This window comes from Hyla sarda (assembly GCF_029499605.1).
Source record: "Hyla sarda isolate aHylSar1 chromosome 1 unlocalized genomic scaffold, aHylSar1.hap1 SUPER_1_unloc_2, whole genome shotgun sequence".
Lineage (NCBI taxonomy): Eukaryota > Metazoa > Chordata > Amphibia > Anura > Hylidae > Hyla > Hyla sarda.
Window position 1 is genome coordinate 667754 of NW_026607581.1, and position 18403 is coordinate 686156.

The 18403-nt window shown below is 46.3% G+C and overlaps 1 protein-coding gene across 2 annotated transcripts; it reads left to right on the forward strand.

Annotated features, from left to right (window-relative positions):
* The first annotated feature begins 1881 nt into the window (after window positions 1-1881).
* LOC130298062 (oocyte zinc finger protein XlCOF7.1-like) lies at window positions 1882-17965 on the forward strand. Of its 2 annotated transcripts, none has more exons than XM_056550956.1 (7): window positions 1882-2384; window positions 3908-4055; window positions 4853-5011; window positions 8452-8578; window positions 8662-8726; window positions 8893-9082; window positions 17113-17965. In XM_056550956.1, exons 2-7 carry the CDS (start codon window positions 3978-3980, stop codon window positions 17922-17924), a joined length of 1431 nt encoding a protein of 476 aa, XP_056406931.1. In that variant the 5' UTR covers window positions 1882-2384; window positions 3908-3977; the 3' UTR covers window positions 17925-17965. The 2 variants fall into 2 exon arrangements, with proteins under 2 accessions (XP_056406931.1, XP_056406932.1); XM_056550957.1 differs by lacking the exon at window positions 1882-2384 and adding an exon at window positions 3233-3431.
* The last annotated feature ends 438 nt before the right edge of the window (window positions 17966-18403 follow it).

Genomic DNA, 18403 nt, shown 5'->3' on the forward strand with positions numbered 1-18403 from the left:
CCTCTCCAGTCATCACCAGACCCCTCCATTACTGTATAATGTCCCAGCAGTGTAACCTCTCCAGTCATCACCAGACCCCTCCATTACTGTATAATGTCCCAGCAGTGTCACCTCTCCAGTCATCACCAGACCCCTCCATTACTGTATAATGTCCCAGCAGTGTCACCTCTCCAGTCATCACCAGACCCCTCCATTACTGTATAATGTCCCAGCAGTATCACCTCTCCAGTCATCACCAGACCCCTCCTTTACTGTATAATGTCCCAGCAGTGTCACCTCTCCAGTCATCACCAGACCCCTCCATTACTATATAATGTCCCAGCAGGGTCACCTCTCCAGTCATCACCAGACCCCTCCATTACTGTATAATGTCCCAGCATTCCCAGCAGTGTCACCTCTCCAGTCATCACCAGACCCCTCCATTACTGTATAATGTCCCAGCAGTGTCACCTCTCCAGTCATCACCAGACCCCTCCATTACTGTATAATGTCCCAGCAGTGTCACCTCTCCAGTCATCACCAGACCCCTCCATTACTGTATAATGTCCCAGCATTCCCAGCAGGGTCACCTCTCCAGTCATCACCAGACCCCTCCATTACTGTATAATGTCCCAGCAGTGTCACCTCTCCAGTCACTAGATGAGGAGACATTATAGGAGTTTTCAGATTTCTCTTTAAGAAAAATTCCATTGTCCGAGGGCTGTAAAATAAGAGACTAGAGCGCACTCACCTCTCCCGTCCAGTGGTGGCGCTCTGGTCCTCCAGGTCTTCTGAGGTCGCTCTCCCTGCTCTGCTGAAGACGTTGTGAATCCATTTCTACTAATCTCTGAGGCTGCGGTGTATTCAGAACGTCTTCATCAGAGCAGGGAGAAGAATAGAGGGATTCAATATGACATTGTCCAATGAAGAATACTGAAATGTGTCCACTAGGGGGCACAATATACATCACAATTACATCAGGATTTTATGTGAATTGTGATATGTCCCCCCGGAAGAACCTGCTATTACCTGCAGCAGAGGCCGAGCATCATATACCGTTACACACGCAGGGTCTGGGCCACCACCGGAGTCAGTGTTTCCCAAGCAGGGTGCCTCCAGCTGTTACAGCATTTGGCTGTCAGGGCATGCTGGGAGTTGTAGTTTCACAACAGCTGGAGGCACACTGGTTTGGAAACACTGTCTTAAGTGATAATAGGGGCGCGGGAGAAACTTAAAAAACCTGATGCTTACATAGTCCTGTATGGAAGAAGTGGCTGATACCCGGAGAAAAGAGACTGACCAGGTGACAGGATGGGCGGGTAAGTGACCTGCTAACTTCACCATCCAGACATCCCCTGGGGGGCAGTATAGGCAGGAAATCAGGAAATAACCGCTGGTCGGCACGGCGCTGCCTAGAAAAACAACCGTACAATGCCATGTCTAAGCCACGCCCACCTACATTATTTTATTACAAAAATGGGATATAAACTTATTAGGGGAGGGGCTTCTATTACAAACCCTGAACAACGCTCTGCCATAGTGATCAGTGTTATCGGTGCTCGGCTTATACAGGCTGTGGAGGTGTCTGTATACTTAGAGCACCGATCTGAGCACAGAGCATGGTAAGGGGCCCTCCGGCCGTCATCTCAGCTGATCTAGACTCCGCCCCCCAACAACTGCATTTTACTCATTTTAGATCCTGCAATCGACTTTGATCATGGAATCTAAAGGGTTAATGGTGATGAGCGTCATTAGTGGTGAGTCCTGGCTGCTTATAGCTCCTGAGCTCACCTCAAAGTCCCATATGGGGCACAGAATGTAAATATACATCGTGTCCTTAAGGGTTAATAATAAACATCCCCAATAATCCTGATCTGATGGTGACCGCACACACATACCTGTATCTGTAGAGGAGCCGTGTGCTTACAGGACCTGCGATGATGTCACCGTCATGTGATCAGTCACATGGAGGAGGAGGAGTCACATGATCAGGGGCTGCTGCTCTGAGAGATCTCCACACACAACACAACAGCAGTGACTGCCCCACCAGGACCTGCTCCGTATCTGCTACATGCAGGAAGTGTAGGACCTGTGATGATGTCACAATCATGTGACCAGTACATTTGGGGGTAAAGTTTTGCAGTATAGATGCGACTATGGCTAAAGGACCTTTGGGGAGGATCAGGTGACAGCAGTGGGCGGAGTTCAACAGTGCAGGATAGAAGAGATTGTGATTGAAGGACCTGTGATAATGATCATGTGACAGCAGAGTCCTTCATACACTGAGCAGAGGAGCCTAGAGCAGCAGCCCCTGATCATGTGATTCCTCCTCCTCCATGTGACTGATCACATGACGGTGACATCATCGCAGGTCCTGTAAGCACACGGCTCCTCTACAGATACAGGTATGTATGTGCGGTCACCATCAGATCAGGATTATTGGGGATGTTTATTATTAACCCCTTAAGGACACAGTATATAATAACACTCTGCACCCTCTATGGGGACTTTGAGTTGAGCTCAGGAGCTATAAGCAGCCGGCACTCACCACTAGTGTTGGTCACCATCATTAACCCTTTAGATCTCACAATCAAAGCTCTGTGGAAGCTCTGTGCCGGCCAGCACTCATTTACCTGATCTCCTGCCTATACTGCCCCCCAGGGGATGTCTGGATGGTGAAGGGCTGCAGGTCACCTCCCCGCCCATCCTGTCACCTGATCAGTCTCCTTCCTCCGGGTATCGGACACTTCTTTTGGAGGTTACGATCCTGAGCCGCCTCCAGATATCAATCTAAGATGGCCGCCACTGTGGTCCTGGTGGATCTCCCCACCTCCCTTCGTTACCAAAAACAATGTGTTCCAGATGAAAAGGGTCCATAACGTGGGTACTTGGAGGGACAACATCCCCGTCAGGATTCAAACTCCCGACATAGTGTCGTACCAACCCTGGAGACCAGATTGGCTTTCTGCCCCATTTCTGGACAATTCCGTAACATTCCGGGACAATAATTCCCAGTGTGACGCGGATCCATTCACCTATGATCCCACCAACGCTTTATGTGAATCCGAGTACGAAAAGCGCAGAAATGTCATGTGACCGCGTCAATAACTGAGGAGGACAATGTGATAAACGCTGTTATAATACAGGACAGATGTCAGCGCTGTTTACCCAATATGACCGTTATATCCAATGATCAAGTCCTGATGAAAGTCATCGCCCGACCGTCTCCTGTAACTCCAGGATTATGATCGTGCTCTGTATCCTGGTGAGATAGAGGACATTGAGGGGGGAAGTGGAGACGCCTTCCGAAACCGGGAAATAGTCATTAACCCTGACTTGGCATTTCTTCTAGATCATAAGCCCAGCCGTACGGCCCGAATGGTCATCCGTAATGATGATGTCACCGTGGTATGCTGCGCTCTACTTTTGAGGATTTCTGAAACAACTAATCAGTGCGCGATTTATCTGTAAAGGAAATAGTCGACAGCGATTACCAAAATTGATTTTAATCGAAAATGTCCATTAATCCCTTCTCATCCCCCATGTGATCACCGTCCAACAGAGAAAGTGAGGTCCTGTTCCTGGAGCTCGGAGAAGACAACGGGCCGGATCCTGTGTAGAATGCAGGAAAGAGAAAGCAAAAGTTCCAGCTCCCAGGAAAAAATATAGTTAAAAAGCCAAAAACCTAACCCCACCCCCATAGACACATCAGTAAGAACTAGACAGCATTGGATTCCTGTCTCCATATTCTACCCATCCCCCATGACTCCGCCCCAGACTATGATGGATCTCTGACTAGGTTTACAGCCTCCATGATTGTGACTATAATGTCTCCTCAGATGTTTCCCCAGATTATCTCCAGGAAATGGATTTTATTTCTCCATAGAATCTGGTGCGGTTTATCATCGTCTCCTCTTCTTCCCTTCAGGTTTCTCCAATCCAGGATCCTCTGCTGATATCTTCTATATAAGATAATTCTCCTGGATGACCCATCAACCATGGAGAGAGACAGGAACAAGATGGCCGACAGGATCATAAACCTCACCCTACAGATACTCTTCCGGCTTACTGGAGAGGTGAGGGATTCTGGGAGTGATGTCACATGACCTCATTCTTATCTATGTAATAACAGATGGATATGACTGGAGAGGTGAGGGATTCTGGGAGTGATGTCACATGACCTCATTCTTATCTATGTAATAACAGATGGATATGACTGGAGAGGTGAGGGATTTTGGGAGTGATGTCACATGACCTCATTCTTATCTATGTAATAACAGATGGATATGACTGGAGAGGTGAGGGATTCTGGGAGTGATGTCACATGACCTCATTCTTATCTGTGTAATTACAGATGGATATGACTGGAGAGGTGAGGGATTCTGGGAGTGATGTGACTTGACCTCATTCTTATCTATGTAATAACAGATGGCTATGACTGGAGAGGTGAGGGATTCTGGGAGTGATGTCACATGACCTCATTCTTATCTATGTAATAACAGATGGATATGACTGAAGAGGTGAGGGATTCTGGGAGTGATGTCACATGACCTCATTCTTATCTATGTAATAACAGATGGATATGACTGGAGAGGTGAGGGATTCTGGGAGTGATGTCACATGACCTCATTCTTATCTATGTAATAACAGATGGATATGACTGGAGAGGTGAGGGATTCTGGGAGTGATGTCACATGACCTCATTCTTATCTATATAATAACAGATGGATATGACTGGAGAGGTGAGAGATTCTGGGAGTGATGTCACATGACCTCATTCTTATCTATAGAATAACAGATGGATATGACTGGAGAGGTGAGGGATTCTGGGAATGTATGGGAATGTGATATTAATGTGTCTCTTCGTACACAGAATTACATAGTAGTGAAGAAGTCCTCTAGTGGGTGTTGTCGGGGAAGAACCCTGAGCCCAATCCCAGGGCTCCCACCTCACTCCATGATACATGAGGAAATGGATGAACAGAAGATTCTAGAACTCATCAACAAGATGATGGAGCTGCTGACTGGAGAGGTGACCCTGCTGGGACATTATACAGTAATGGAGGGGTCTGGTGATGACTGGAGAGGTGACACTGCTGGGAATGCTGGGACATTATACAGTATTGGAGGGGTCTGGTGATGACTGGAGAGGTGACACTGCTGGGACATTATACAGTAATGGAGGGGTCTGGTGATGACTGGAGAGGTGACACTGCTGGGACATTATACAGTAATGGGGGGGTCTGGTGATGACTGGAGAGGTGACACTGCTGGGACATTATACAGTAATGGAGGGGTCTGGTGATGACTGGAGAGGTGACACTGCTGGGACATTATACAGTAATGGAGGGGTCTGGTGATGACTGGAGAGGTGACACTGCTGGGACATTATACAGTAATGGAGGGGTCTGGTGATGACTGGAGAGGTGACACTGCTGGGACATTATACAGTAATGGAGGGGTCTGATGACTGGAGAGGTGACACTGCTGGGACATTATACAGTAATGGAGGGGTCTGGTGATGACTGGAGAGGTGACACTGCTGGGACATTATACAGTAATGGAGGGGTCTGGGGATGACTGGAGAGGTGACACTGCTGGGACATTATACAGTAATGGAGGGGTCTGGGGATGACTGGAGAGGTGACACTGCTGGGACATTATACAGTAATGGAGGGGTCTGGGGATGACTGGAGAGGTGACACTGCTGGGACATTATATAGTAATGGAGGGGTCTGGTGATGACTGGAGAGGTGACACTGCTGGGACATTATACAGTAATGGAGGAGTCTGATGACTGGAGAGGTGACACTGCTGGGACATTATACAGTAATGGAGGGATCTGGTGATGACTGGAGAGGTGACACTGCTGGGACATTATACAGTAATGGAGGGGTCTGGTGATGACTGGAGAGGTGACACTGCTGTGACATTATACAGTAATGGAGGGGTCTGGTGATGACTGGAGAGGTGACCCTGCTGGGACATTATACAGTAATGGAGGGGTCTGGGGATGACTGGAGAGGTGACACTGCTGGGACATTATACAGTAATGGAGGGGTCTGGGGATGACTGGAGAGGTGACACTGCTGGGACATTATACAGTAATGGAGGGGTCTGGGGATGACTGGAGAGGTGACACTGCTGGGACATTATATAGTAATGGAGGGGTCTGGTGATGACTGGAGAGGTGACACTGCTGGGACATTATACAGTAATGGAGGAGTCTGATGACTGGAGAGGTGACACTGCTGGGACATTATACAGTAATGGAGGGATCTGGTGATGACTGGAGAGGTGACACTGCTGGGACATTATACAGTAATGGAGGGGTCTGGTGATGACTGGAGAGGTGACACTGCTGGGACATTATACAGTAATGGAGGGGTCTGGTGATGACTGGAGAGGTGACACTGCTGGGACATTATACAGTAATGGAGGGGTCTGGTGATGACTGGAGAGGTGACACTGCTGTGACATTATACAGTAATGGAGGGGTCTGGTGATGACTGGAGAGGTGACCCTGCTGGGACATTATACAGTAATGGAGGGGTCTGGTGATGACTGGAGAGGTGACACTGCTGGGACATTATACAGTAATGGAGGGGTCTGGTGATGACTGGAGAGGTGACACTGCTGGGACATTATACAGTAATGGAGGGGTCTGGTGATGACTGGAGAGGTGACACTGCTGGGACATTATACAGTAATGGAGGGGTCTGGTGATGACTGGAGAGGTGACACTGCTGGGACATTATACAGTAATGGAGGGGGCTGGTGATGACTGGAGAGGTGACACTGCTGGGACATTATACAGTAATGGAGGGGTCTGGTGATGACTGGAGAGGTGACACTGCTGGGACATTATACAGTAATGGAGGGGGCTGGTGATGACTGGAGAGGTGACACTGCTGGGACATTATACAGTAATGGAGGGGGCTGGTGATGACTGGAGAGGTGACACTGCTGGGACATTATACAGTAATGGAGGGGTCTGGTGATGACTGGAGAGGTGACACTGCTGGGACATTATACAGTAATGGAGGGGTCTGGTGATGACTGGAGAGGTGACACTGCTGGGACATTATACAGTAATGGAGGGGTCTGGTGATGACTGGAGAGGTGACACTGCTGGGACATTATACAGTAATGGAGGGGTCTGGTGATGACTGGAGAGGTGACACTGCTGGGACATTATACAGTAATGGAGGGGTCTGGTGATGACTGGAGAGGTGACACTGCTGGGACATTATACAGTAATGGAGGGGTCTGATGACTGGAGAGGTGACACTGCTGGGACATTATACAGTAATGGAGGGGTCTGGGGATGACTGGAGAGGTGACACTGCTGGGACATTATACAGTAATGGAGGGGTCTGGGGATGACTGGAGAGGTGACACTGCTGGGACATTATACAGTAATGGAGGGGTCTGGGGATGACTGGAGAGGTGACACTGCTGGGACATTATACAGTAATGGAGGGGTCTGGGGATGACTGGAGAGGTGACACTGCTGGGACATTATACAGTAATGGAGGGGTCTGGGGATGACTGGAGAGGTGACACTGCTGGGACATTATATAGTAATGGAGGGGTCTGGTGATGACTGGAGACGTGACACTGCTGGGACATTATACAGTAATGGAGGAGTCTGATGACTGGAGAGGTGACACTGCTGGGACATTATACAGTAATGGAGGGATCTGGTGATGACTGGAGAGGTGACACTGCTGGGACATTATACAGTAATGGAGGGGTCTGGTGATGACTGGAGAGGTGACACTGCTGTGACATTATACAGTAATGGAGGGGTCTGGTGATGACTGGAGAGGTGACCCTGCTGGGACATTATACAGTAATGGAGGGGTCTGGTGATGACTGGAGAGGTGACACTGCTGGGACATTATACAGTAATGGAGGGGTCTGGTGATGACTGGAGAGGTGACACTGCTGGGACATTATACAGTAATGGAGGGGTCTGGTGATGACTGGAGAGGTGACCCTGCTGGGACATTATACAGTAATGGAGGGGTCTGGTGATGACTGGAGAGGTGACACTGCTGGGACATTATACAGTAATGGAGGGGTCTGGTGATGACTGTAGAGGTGACACTGCTGGGACATTATACAGTAATGGAGGGGTCTGGTGATGACTGGAGAGGTGACACTGCTGGGACATTATACAGTAATGGAGGGGTCTGGTGATGACTGGAGAGGTGACACTGCTGGGACATTATACAGTAATGGAGGGGTCTGGTGATGACTGGAGAGGTGACACTGCTGGGAATGCTGGGACATTATACAGTAATGGAGGGGTCTGGTGATGACTGGAGAGGTGACACTGCTGGGACATTATACAGTAATGGAGGGGTCTGGTGATGACTGGAGAGGTGACACTGCTGGGAATGCTTGGACATTATACAGTAACACCACTGGAGGGGTCGGGGTGATGACTGTATCATTGTGTGTCAGGTTCCTATAAGGTGTCAGGACGTGGCGGTCTATTTCTCCATGGAGGAGTGGGAGTATGTAGAAGGACACAAGGATCAGTACAAGGATCAGGTCATGATGGAGGATCAGCAGCCCCTCACATCACCAGGTAATAGACATGACTATATACACACGTCCTCTCATTATTTGTATGTAAAGAATGAATTCAGTCTCTGTATGTGTTCCCTACAGTCAGATCCAGTAAGAGAACAGCACCAGAGAGGTGTCCCCGTCCTCTTCTTCCACAGGATGATCAGGTAGATGGAGATATTCCCTATGATCTGTAGAAGGGCTGTGAAGCTCTTGTGGTCAGTCCCCTCACCCTCCATGACTCCTCATCTCCTGCTCATCTATAACATCCCACGTGACTTCTCCTACTGTCTGATGATTTTTACAATATTTCTTCCACATCTTATGAATCAGGGAGAAGATCCGAACAATATTAATGCTCCAGAGACAGATGTGAGCGGTGATGAGCAGTATAAGGAGAACATTCCTACAGGGAAAGATCTGATCTATATTACTGCTACAGACATAAAGGAAGAAGAAGAAGAAACAGATGTGAGCAGTGATGAGCAGTATAAGGAGGACATTCCTACAGGTAACCTCCCAGGTGAATAGTAACCACAAATGCAGAGAACAGTCACAGATTCTGCTCAGTCACCGAATGTAATACATTTTTTATGGCATTTTTTAAAGGGGTACTCCGATGAAAAAAGATTTTTTTATCAACTGGTGCTAAGTTATAAGTTAGAATTGTAAATTACTTCTATTTATAAATAGTTATCCTTCCAGTACTAATCAGCTGCTGAATGCTCCAGAGGAAGTTGTGTAGTAATTTCCAGTTTGACCACACTGTTCTCCGCTGCCACCTCTGTCCATGTCAGAAACTGTCCAGAGCAGGAGAGATTGATAGATTCTACCCTCTGTTTGTGGCAGAGAACCAAGCCATAGAGGAGTATGTTACAGAAGGACTGTCCCAGGGGTTCATCCACAAATCTAGTTGAGGCCCCAGGGATTGGTGAGTTGAGGCCCCTGGGATTGGTGAGTTGAGGCCCCTGGGATTGGTGAGTTGAGGCCCCTGGGATTGGTGAGTTGAGGCCCCTGGGATTGGTGAGTTGAGGCCCCTGGGATTGGTGAGTTGAGGCCCCTGGGATTGGTGAGTTGGGGCCCCTGGGATTGGTGAGTTGAGGCCCCTGGGATTGGTGAGTTGAGGCCCCTGGGATTGGTGAGTTGAGGCCCCTGGGATTGGTGAGTTGAGGCCCCTGGGATTGGTGAGTTGAGGCCCCTAGGATTAGTGAGTTGAGGCCCTTGGGATTGGTGAGTTGAGGCCCCTGGGATTGGTGAGTTGAGGCCCCTGGGATTGGTGAGTTGAGGCCCCTGGGATTGGTGAGTTGAGGCCCCTGGGATTGGTGAGTTGAGGCCCCTGGGATTGGTGAGTTGAGGCCCCTGGGATTGGTGAGTTGAGGCCCCTGGGATTGGTGAGTTGAGGCCCCTGGGATTGGTGAGTTGAGGCCCCTGGGATTGATGAGTTGAGGCCCCTGAGATTGGTGAGTTGAGGCCCCTGGGATTGGTGAGTTGGGGCCCCTGGGATTGGTGAGTTGAGGCCCCTGGGATTGGTGAGTTGAGGCCCTGTATCAATCGCAGGGGCCTCAATCACATTACAGTCTTATCCAAAGTAACTTATAGAGAATCTGACCCCTTGTTCTCCACACTAAAGCCAATATACGGGGTTATAGTGGGGTAAACAGCTTTACAAAGAGGGGTCACTTACTCACACCCGTGTAGTATATGCAGAGTTCCGGCGCTATAATCTTTAGCTGCATTGCTACGTTGTGAGAGATTGTTCTGTATTACAAACTGGAGAAATATGAATTCCACGAAGGTCACAAACGTTTTACACTCTGAAAGCTGCCGTCACCACAGCTCCCATCCTGGGTCACCACAACCCAGCTTTCCCGTTCATACGATGCGTCTGAGACAGAATAGGTGTCTCACCTTCCTACCCCAGAGAGACCATTTTATCCTTATAGCTTTCTTACCAGGAAACTTTCCTCAGTGGCCATCATTTGTCCCTCAAGGAGTGGCCGCACTTGTCTGTGGGTACTACCGGACCTATTCTAATTCTTATGGATCACAAACACTTCATTTACCTCCCTGCGGCCAAATGTTTATCTCTAGGACAGGCTAGGTGGGCTCTCTTCTTCTTCTCCCCATTTTATTATGTGTCTCCTTTCTTCTTGGCACTAAGAACACTAAGGCCGGGTTCAAATGGCTGAAAATGTGCAGAATGAACACCCAGAAATCATGGACGGACATTCCGCACATTTAAATGATCCGATGCAATCACTACACCTCACTACCTGCTTGCCGGGGTCGGATTATGAGGTCTGCAGTATCCTTGACTCCCATATGTCCAGGGGCGGCCTCCAGTATCTAATCCTCTGGAAAGGCTATGGAGCAGAGGAACGGTCCTGGGTTCCAGCTACAGATGTACGTTCTCCTCCCCTTCTTCGTGCCTTTCATGCTTAATTCCTTCACACATCTGTTGCTCCCCTATGTGGAGGGTTTGTTTAGAGGTGGGTACTGTGAGGGCTCTTTCCTTTCCTTTGTTCCACTTCTGGTTTCTCAGACAAAAAAACCTCAGCTGATATTAATGAGCACCTCCTTATTTTCCTGGCTACCTTTCAATCAGCCAGCCCCTTCCCTGCTGGGTCCTGGCTATTTAACGGCATGTTACTGTTGTTCCTGATTGTGATTCCATTTATAACCCTGGCCTGGCTGACATCCACTCTTGGTCCTAATCCTGGTTCTGACTTTTGGGTGTCCTGACTTTGGCTATTCCTGAGTACCAGCTTTGGTTCCTGACCCCTGGCTGTGTGTTTGACCTGGTTTCCACTATAGTTTATTTTTGTATTTTCTTATTTTTATTTATTTTTATTTTTATTAATGATGCAGCAAATTTTCATTTTTTTACATTTTTTATTTTATCCTCCTCGCCTTGTAATAGACATAGACATGTTTTTTGCAGGATCCACTGTACTTGTTAATGAAATCCTTCATTTCTTCATTTTCCATAAAATATTCTGTAAAATTTGAAAAATTATTATCTGTGAGGTGAAACTGAAAAGAAAATGCAATTTTTCCAATTTGATTCTTAGGTCGGTACGATTTAAATGATACCCAATTACTAGTTTAAAAGGAATTTCAGATTCTTAAAAAAAAAAAAATGAATATGCTGAAATATGCCCTGAGCTGACCTCTATAACTTTTTAAGTTAATCACTGTAAGGCCACTTGGTTTTTTTTCTGTCAGTTTTTGACTCAAGTCGACTCATTTCTGCCCTGTATCCGGTTTTCTGACTGGACCTAGTAGTATACTACAGTTTTAGGTCTGGTCAGAAAACCAGATGCGGGTTGAAAATGAGGCGACTGGAGTCAAACAGTGACTCTGGTCGGCTCATTAAAGTCAATGGATTCCAGCGTTGGTCCAGCTGGGGTACGGGAGCTCACGATTTCCCCCGGCAGCCGCAGGCTGATAACGTGGTGTGAAAGCGCCCTGAGTCATGTGATAAGTCTGACCCACAAAAATCAGTGTTTAATGTGTCAGGGGAAGTGGTCAGTCCTCGGTCAGCTGACATCCTATGAACTACAGGATGACATCATCACATATCAGATTATCCTGGCAGCTCCCAGAAACCTCCTCTCCCAGCTCTATCTGTATATTGCTGCTGTCTTTATGGGATCAGGATATATAGCAGTTATACACCTTCCCTCCAGCTCTATCTGTATATTGCTGCTGTCTTTATGGGATCAGGATATATAGCAGTTATACACCTTCCCTCCAGCTCTATCTGTATACTGCTGCTGCTATCTCTATGGGATCAGGATATATATTAGTTATACACCTCCCCTCCAGCTCTATCTGTATACTGCTGCTATCTCTATGGGATCAGGATATATAGTAGTTATACACCTCCCCTCCAGCTCTATCTGTATACTGCTGCTGTCTTTATGGGATCAGGATATATAGCAGTTATACACCTCCCCTCCAGCTCTATCTGTATACTGCTGCTATCTCTATGGGATCAGGATATATATTAGTTATACACCTCCCCTCCAGCTCTATCTGTATACTGCTGCTATCTCTATGGGATCAGGATATATAGTAGTTATACACTTCCCCTAAGGCTGTGTTCATACATTGCATATTTGCCAGGATTTTTCAAAACTGCATAAAAATTATGCTGTTACCATAGTTGCACAAATTGCGGAAAACTATGTAACCATGGAAACGTGTGAACTAATCTGAAGACTTCAAATCTACAGAAAACAACTACATTGTGAATATAGGTAAAGTTTTGCAATATTTAAAAAAAAAAACACTCACCTTGAATAAGAAAGTGTCCTGATAAGTTCCATAAGGTATGGGGGGGGGGGGGGCGGTGTGGTTCTCCCTCGGCTTTCACCTCTCTTCTGTCCTCCGCACTCTTGGCTCCTCCTTTTAACCCTTTCCTCTTCTGTCTTTCTCCTTCCTTTCTTCCCCCATGATCAGACATTTTATCCTTTGGATAGGGGATAAGATGTCTGTGGGCAGAGTACCCCTTTAACCCCTTAAGGACCAAGGACGTACCAGTACGTCCTTGGTCCTGCTCTCCTGATATAACGCGGGGTTTCACAGTAACCCCGCGTCATATCGTGGCGGGCCCGGCGTCATAGTGAAGCCGGGACCCGCCTCCAATAGTGCGCAGCGCCGATCGCGGTGCCGCGCGCTATTAACCCTTTAGCCACGCGCTCAGAGCTGAGCCGCGCAGCTAAAAGTGAAAGTGAAAGTTGACGGCTAGCTCAGTCGGGCTGTTCGGGATAGCCGCGGCTAATCGCGGCATCCCGAACAGCTGACAGGACAGCGGGAGGGCCCCTACCAGCCTCCTCGCTGTCCGATCGCCAAATGACTGCTCAGTGCCTGAGATCCAGGCATGAGCAGTCATCCGGCAGAATCGTTGATCACTGGTTTCTTATGAGAAACCAGTGATCAATGATGAAGATCAGTGTGTGCAGTGTTATAGGTCCCTATGGGATAACAATGATCAGTATAAGAGATCAGTGTGTGCAGTGTTATAGGTCCCTATGGGATAACAATGATCAGTATAAGAGATCAGTGTGTGCAGTGTTATAGGTCCCTATGGGATAATAATGATCAGTATAAGATATCAGTGTGTGCAGTGTTATAGGTCCCTATGGGATAACAATGATCAGTATAAGAGATCAGTGTGTGCAGTGTTATAGGTCCCTATGGGATAACAATGATCAGTGTGTGCAGTGTTATAGGTCCCTATGGGATAACAATGATCATTATAAGAGATCAGTGTGTGCAGTGTTATAGGTCCCTATGGGATAACAATGATCAGTATAAGAGATCAGTGTGTGCAGTGTTATAGGTCCCTATGGGATAACAATGATCAGTATAAGATCAGTGTGTGCAGTGTTATAGGTCCCTATGGGATAATAATGATCAGTATAAGAGATCAGTGTTTGCAGTGTTATAGGTCCCTATGGGATAACAATGATCAGTATAAGAGATCAGTGTGTGCAGTGTTATAGGTCCCTATGGGATAACAATGATCAGTATAAGAGATCAGTGTGTGCAGTGTTATAGGTCCCTATGGGATAACAATGATCAGTGTGTGCAGTGTTATAGGTCCCTATGGGATAACAATGATCAGTGTGTGCAGTGTTGTAGGTCCCTATGGGACCTATAACACTGCAAAAAAAAAAGTGAAAACAAAAAGTGAATGAATATCATTTAACTCCTCCCCTATTAAAAGTTTGAATCACCCCCCTTTTCCAATAAAAAAAAAAAACACAGTGTAAATAAAAATAAACATATATGGTATCGTGCGTAAATGTCCGAATTATAAAAATATATCATTAATTAAACCGCTCGGTCAATGGTGTGCACGCAAAAAAATTCCAAAGTAGTGCATTTTTGGTCACTTTTTATATAATTTAAAAATGAATAAAAAGCGATCAATAAGTCCTATCAATGCAAAAATGGTACCGATAAAAACTTCAGATCACGGCGCAAAAAATGAGCCCTCATACCGCCCCATACACGGAAAAATAAAAAAGTTATAGGGGTCAGAAGATGACAATTTTAAACGTATTAATTTTCCTGCATGTAGTTATGATTTTTTCCAGAAGTCCGACAAAATCACCTATATAAGTAGGGGATCATTTTAACCGTATGGACCTACAGAATAAAGAGAAGGTGTCCTTTTTACCAAAAAATGTACTACGTAGAAACGGAAGCCCCCAAAAGTTACAAAACAGCAGGTTTTTTTTCAATTTTGTCGCACAATGATTTTTTTTTCCGTTTCACCGTAGATTTTTGGGCAAAATGACTGACGTCATTACAAAGTAGAATTGGTGGCGCAAAAAATAAGCAATCATATGGATTTTTAGGTGCAAAATTGAAAGAGTTACGATTTTTTAAAGGCAAGGAGCAAAAAACAAAAATGCAAAAACGGAAACCCCCCCAGTCCTTAAGGGGTTAAGGTTCCCGGTTTAGGTTGTATTGTGTCTGTAGTCAGTGACTGTGTTATGCAGCTGTCCTCACTCTGTATACATCATGCTGTGCTGAATGGGATTTTGTCATAGACTTCCATGGTCTGTACTTACACTGTACGTCTCTTTACTCACTTTTTAGTAAAAATAAGTTTAAATAAAAAGAAAAAACAGAGTAAAAGATAACACTACGTTATACATACCGATCGTACCAACCTGATCTATGAGGAGAACAAGTCAATTTTACTGCACATGACATGATTGCTAGGACTCTGTCACTGCCGGGACTCTGCTATTGATACAGCCTGTCTATGGTCGGCTCTAATGGGTCAATGCAGTAAATACCGTATTTATCGGGGTATACCACGCACCGGCCTATTACACGCACCCTCATTTTACCAAGGATATTTGGGTAAAAAAAGTTTTTTACCCAAATATCCATGGTAAAATGAGGGTGCGTGTGTGCGCGTGTATACCCCGATATACCCCCAGGAAAGGCAGGGGGAGAGAGGCCGTCGCTGCCCGCTTCTCTCCCCCTGCCTTTCCTGGGGGTCTAGAGCCCTGATGCCGGCCCTTCTCACCCCCTAGCCAGGGGGAGAGAAGCGGCGCCGACAGCCAGGGGGTGAGAAGGGGCAGCGGCACCGTTGCCTCCCTCCATCCCTGGTGGCATAATTACCTGGGTCGGGTCCGTGCTGCTACAGGCCTCCGGCGTGCGTCCCCTGCGTCGTTGCTATGCACAGCGTGGCGCTCGGACGTCATGCGCCGCGCCGTGCAGCGCATAGCAACGACGAAGGGGGCGCACGCCGGGGGCCTGCAGCAGCGCGGACCCAGGTAATTATGCCACCGGGGATGGGGGAGGCAACGGGGCAGCGGCGCCGGCAATGGGTGCCGCTGCCCCTTCTCTCCCCCTGGCTATCGGCGCCGGTACCGATAGTCAGGGGGACAGAACGGGCAGCGGCACCGATAGCCAGGGGGTGAGAAGGGCCGGAAGCAGGGTTCTAGACCCCAGGAAAGGCAGGGGGAGAGAAGCGGGCAGCGACCCCCTTTCCTGGGGCGGTATCGGCGAATAACACGCACATAGACTTTAGGCTAAAAATTTTAGCCTAAAAAGTACGTGTTATACGCCGATAAATACGGTACTGTACTGATCTGTATGAGCAATCCAATGACTGCTCATACAAGTCCTATAGAGGGACCAAAAAGTGTTAAAAAAAATAATTTTTAAGATTTAAAAAAAAAAATGTAACCCCCCCCCCTCCAATAATATTTTAACTTTTTTGTTGTAAAAATGTAAAGCAATTTTTGTTTTAATTGTTTTTAGAAAGCAGTAAAGCGTAACAAAAACTATGCAAATTAGATATCCCTGTGATCGTATGGACCTGACCTATATTTTAATGCACAGTTAATACAATGTAAGATCCGTCCCACAAAACAACAAGCTCTCAAATGCAGCGTAGATGCAGTGTTCCTGGGTTGTTAAGGGGTTAAAGGGGTATTCCAGTTAAAGTTAGTGTAGTCCATAATATAGTGTCTGTACCTGTGTGTGACTGTTTTCTTACAATTCTTATGTGATTTTCACCCCAATATTTATTTTTAACAGCATACAAAATGACTGTTGTCTCAGATTTTTCCCAGGTTGTAATGTGGCTGAGACCTGACATCACTAGTCACCTGATGACAGGTAGCCTGTCTGCTTCAATGGGTGGAGCGATCGCTTGGTGGGAGAGAGATCAATCTACAACTAATGCAACAGCTGTAGGCACCCTGATTGAAAACCACAGGTCTTTTGAATGGGTGCAGCTCATTTATGTTTCAATGGATGGGGGTGGCTGATGTGTGGGAGGGAGTAAAATGGAATTATGGGATTTGTAGGCAAAGAAGGAAACTCAAACAGGAAATACCAATTCACAAAAAGCTAGCCACAGTGTTATGGTAATCTCACAACATAGCCATTTAGCCCCAAGACAAGTGCAGATCCTTCCTAAGCATGTCCATTACTGCCTGCCAGGTACGTACTAAATCACCTTATGGTGGAGAACCCCTTTAATACTGATAATAAAATCTGTGTTATTCTCTGCAGATTCTTGTACCAGGAGATCAGAGGAGAATCTTATATCTTCAGATTATAAAGCAGATGATGATATCACACAAGATACATATGAAGAACATTCCATTATCCCAGATACACCCTCAGCCCTTCACAGCCAAGATCTGTCATCTCATCCTTATATACAGGTCCTGTCTTCTCATTCATCACAGGATGTTCAGCAAAATAAAGGTCACAGAAGGGGTGTTGGACATCAACGAGCTCATACAGGAAAGAAACCATATTCATGCTCAGAATGTGGGAAATGTTTTAGTTTTAAATCAGGTCTTGTTACACATCAAAGAACTCACACAGGAGAGAAGCCATTTTCATGTTCAGAATGTGGGAAATGTTTTAATCAGAAATCAATTCTTGTTGTACATAAAAGAACTCACACAGGAGAGAAGCCATTTTCATGTTCAGAATGTGGGAAATGTTTTGCTTTTCAATCAGGTCTTGTTAGACATCAAAGAACTCACACAGGAGAGAAGCCGTTTTCATGTTCAGAATGTGGGAAATGTTTTACTTTTCAATCAAGTCTTGTTCAACATCAAAGAACTCACACAGGAGAGAAGCCATTTTCATGTTCAAAATGTGGGAAATGTTTTACTCAGAAACCGCATCTTGTTGTACATCAAATAACTCACACAGGAGAGAAGCCATTTTCATGTTCAAAATGTGGGAAATGTTTTACTAAGAAATCAAGTCTTCATCAGCATCAAAGAAAAGAATTCACACAGGAGAGAAGTCAATTCAGAGCAGTAAATGATGCAGATAACACATCTATATATTCACCATGTACATAGGATATCTGACATTTATACATATATCATATACTGCATCTCCAAACTTGTTACCAATTGTTAATAAAAGTTTTCTTCCTTATATGATTTATTATTCTTATATTCATCTCCGCACACTGGACTTATAATAAATGTAATATTGTCCCTGACGTTGTATATAGGGAATGTAACGCGTCAGTGTTGTCCCCGCCCCCTTCTCATTATGATTATAGAGACTTTAATTCAAGGCATCAGACAGGATCCGCGCGTCTCCCTTGAAGATCGTCTCTTCTGAACATAAGACGCTGCAGATACTTTTATTTATCACAAACCCTAGACCAGCGTTTCCCGTCTTGATGTCTATTTTCGGTCTCAGATCATAAAATCCATTTTTCTATATGAGAAGTCGTCAATATCTCAGCGTCCCCCGGGTTCAGTAAACATCGGTGTAATTCTTTTCCTTTTCTTTGTCCTCCCCGGGGTATAAAATCCCTAGAGATCTG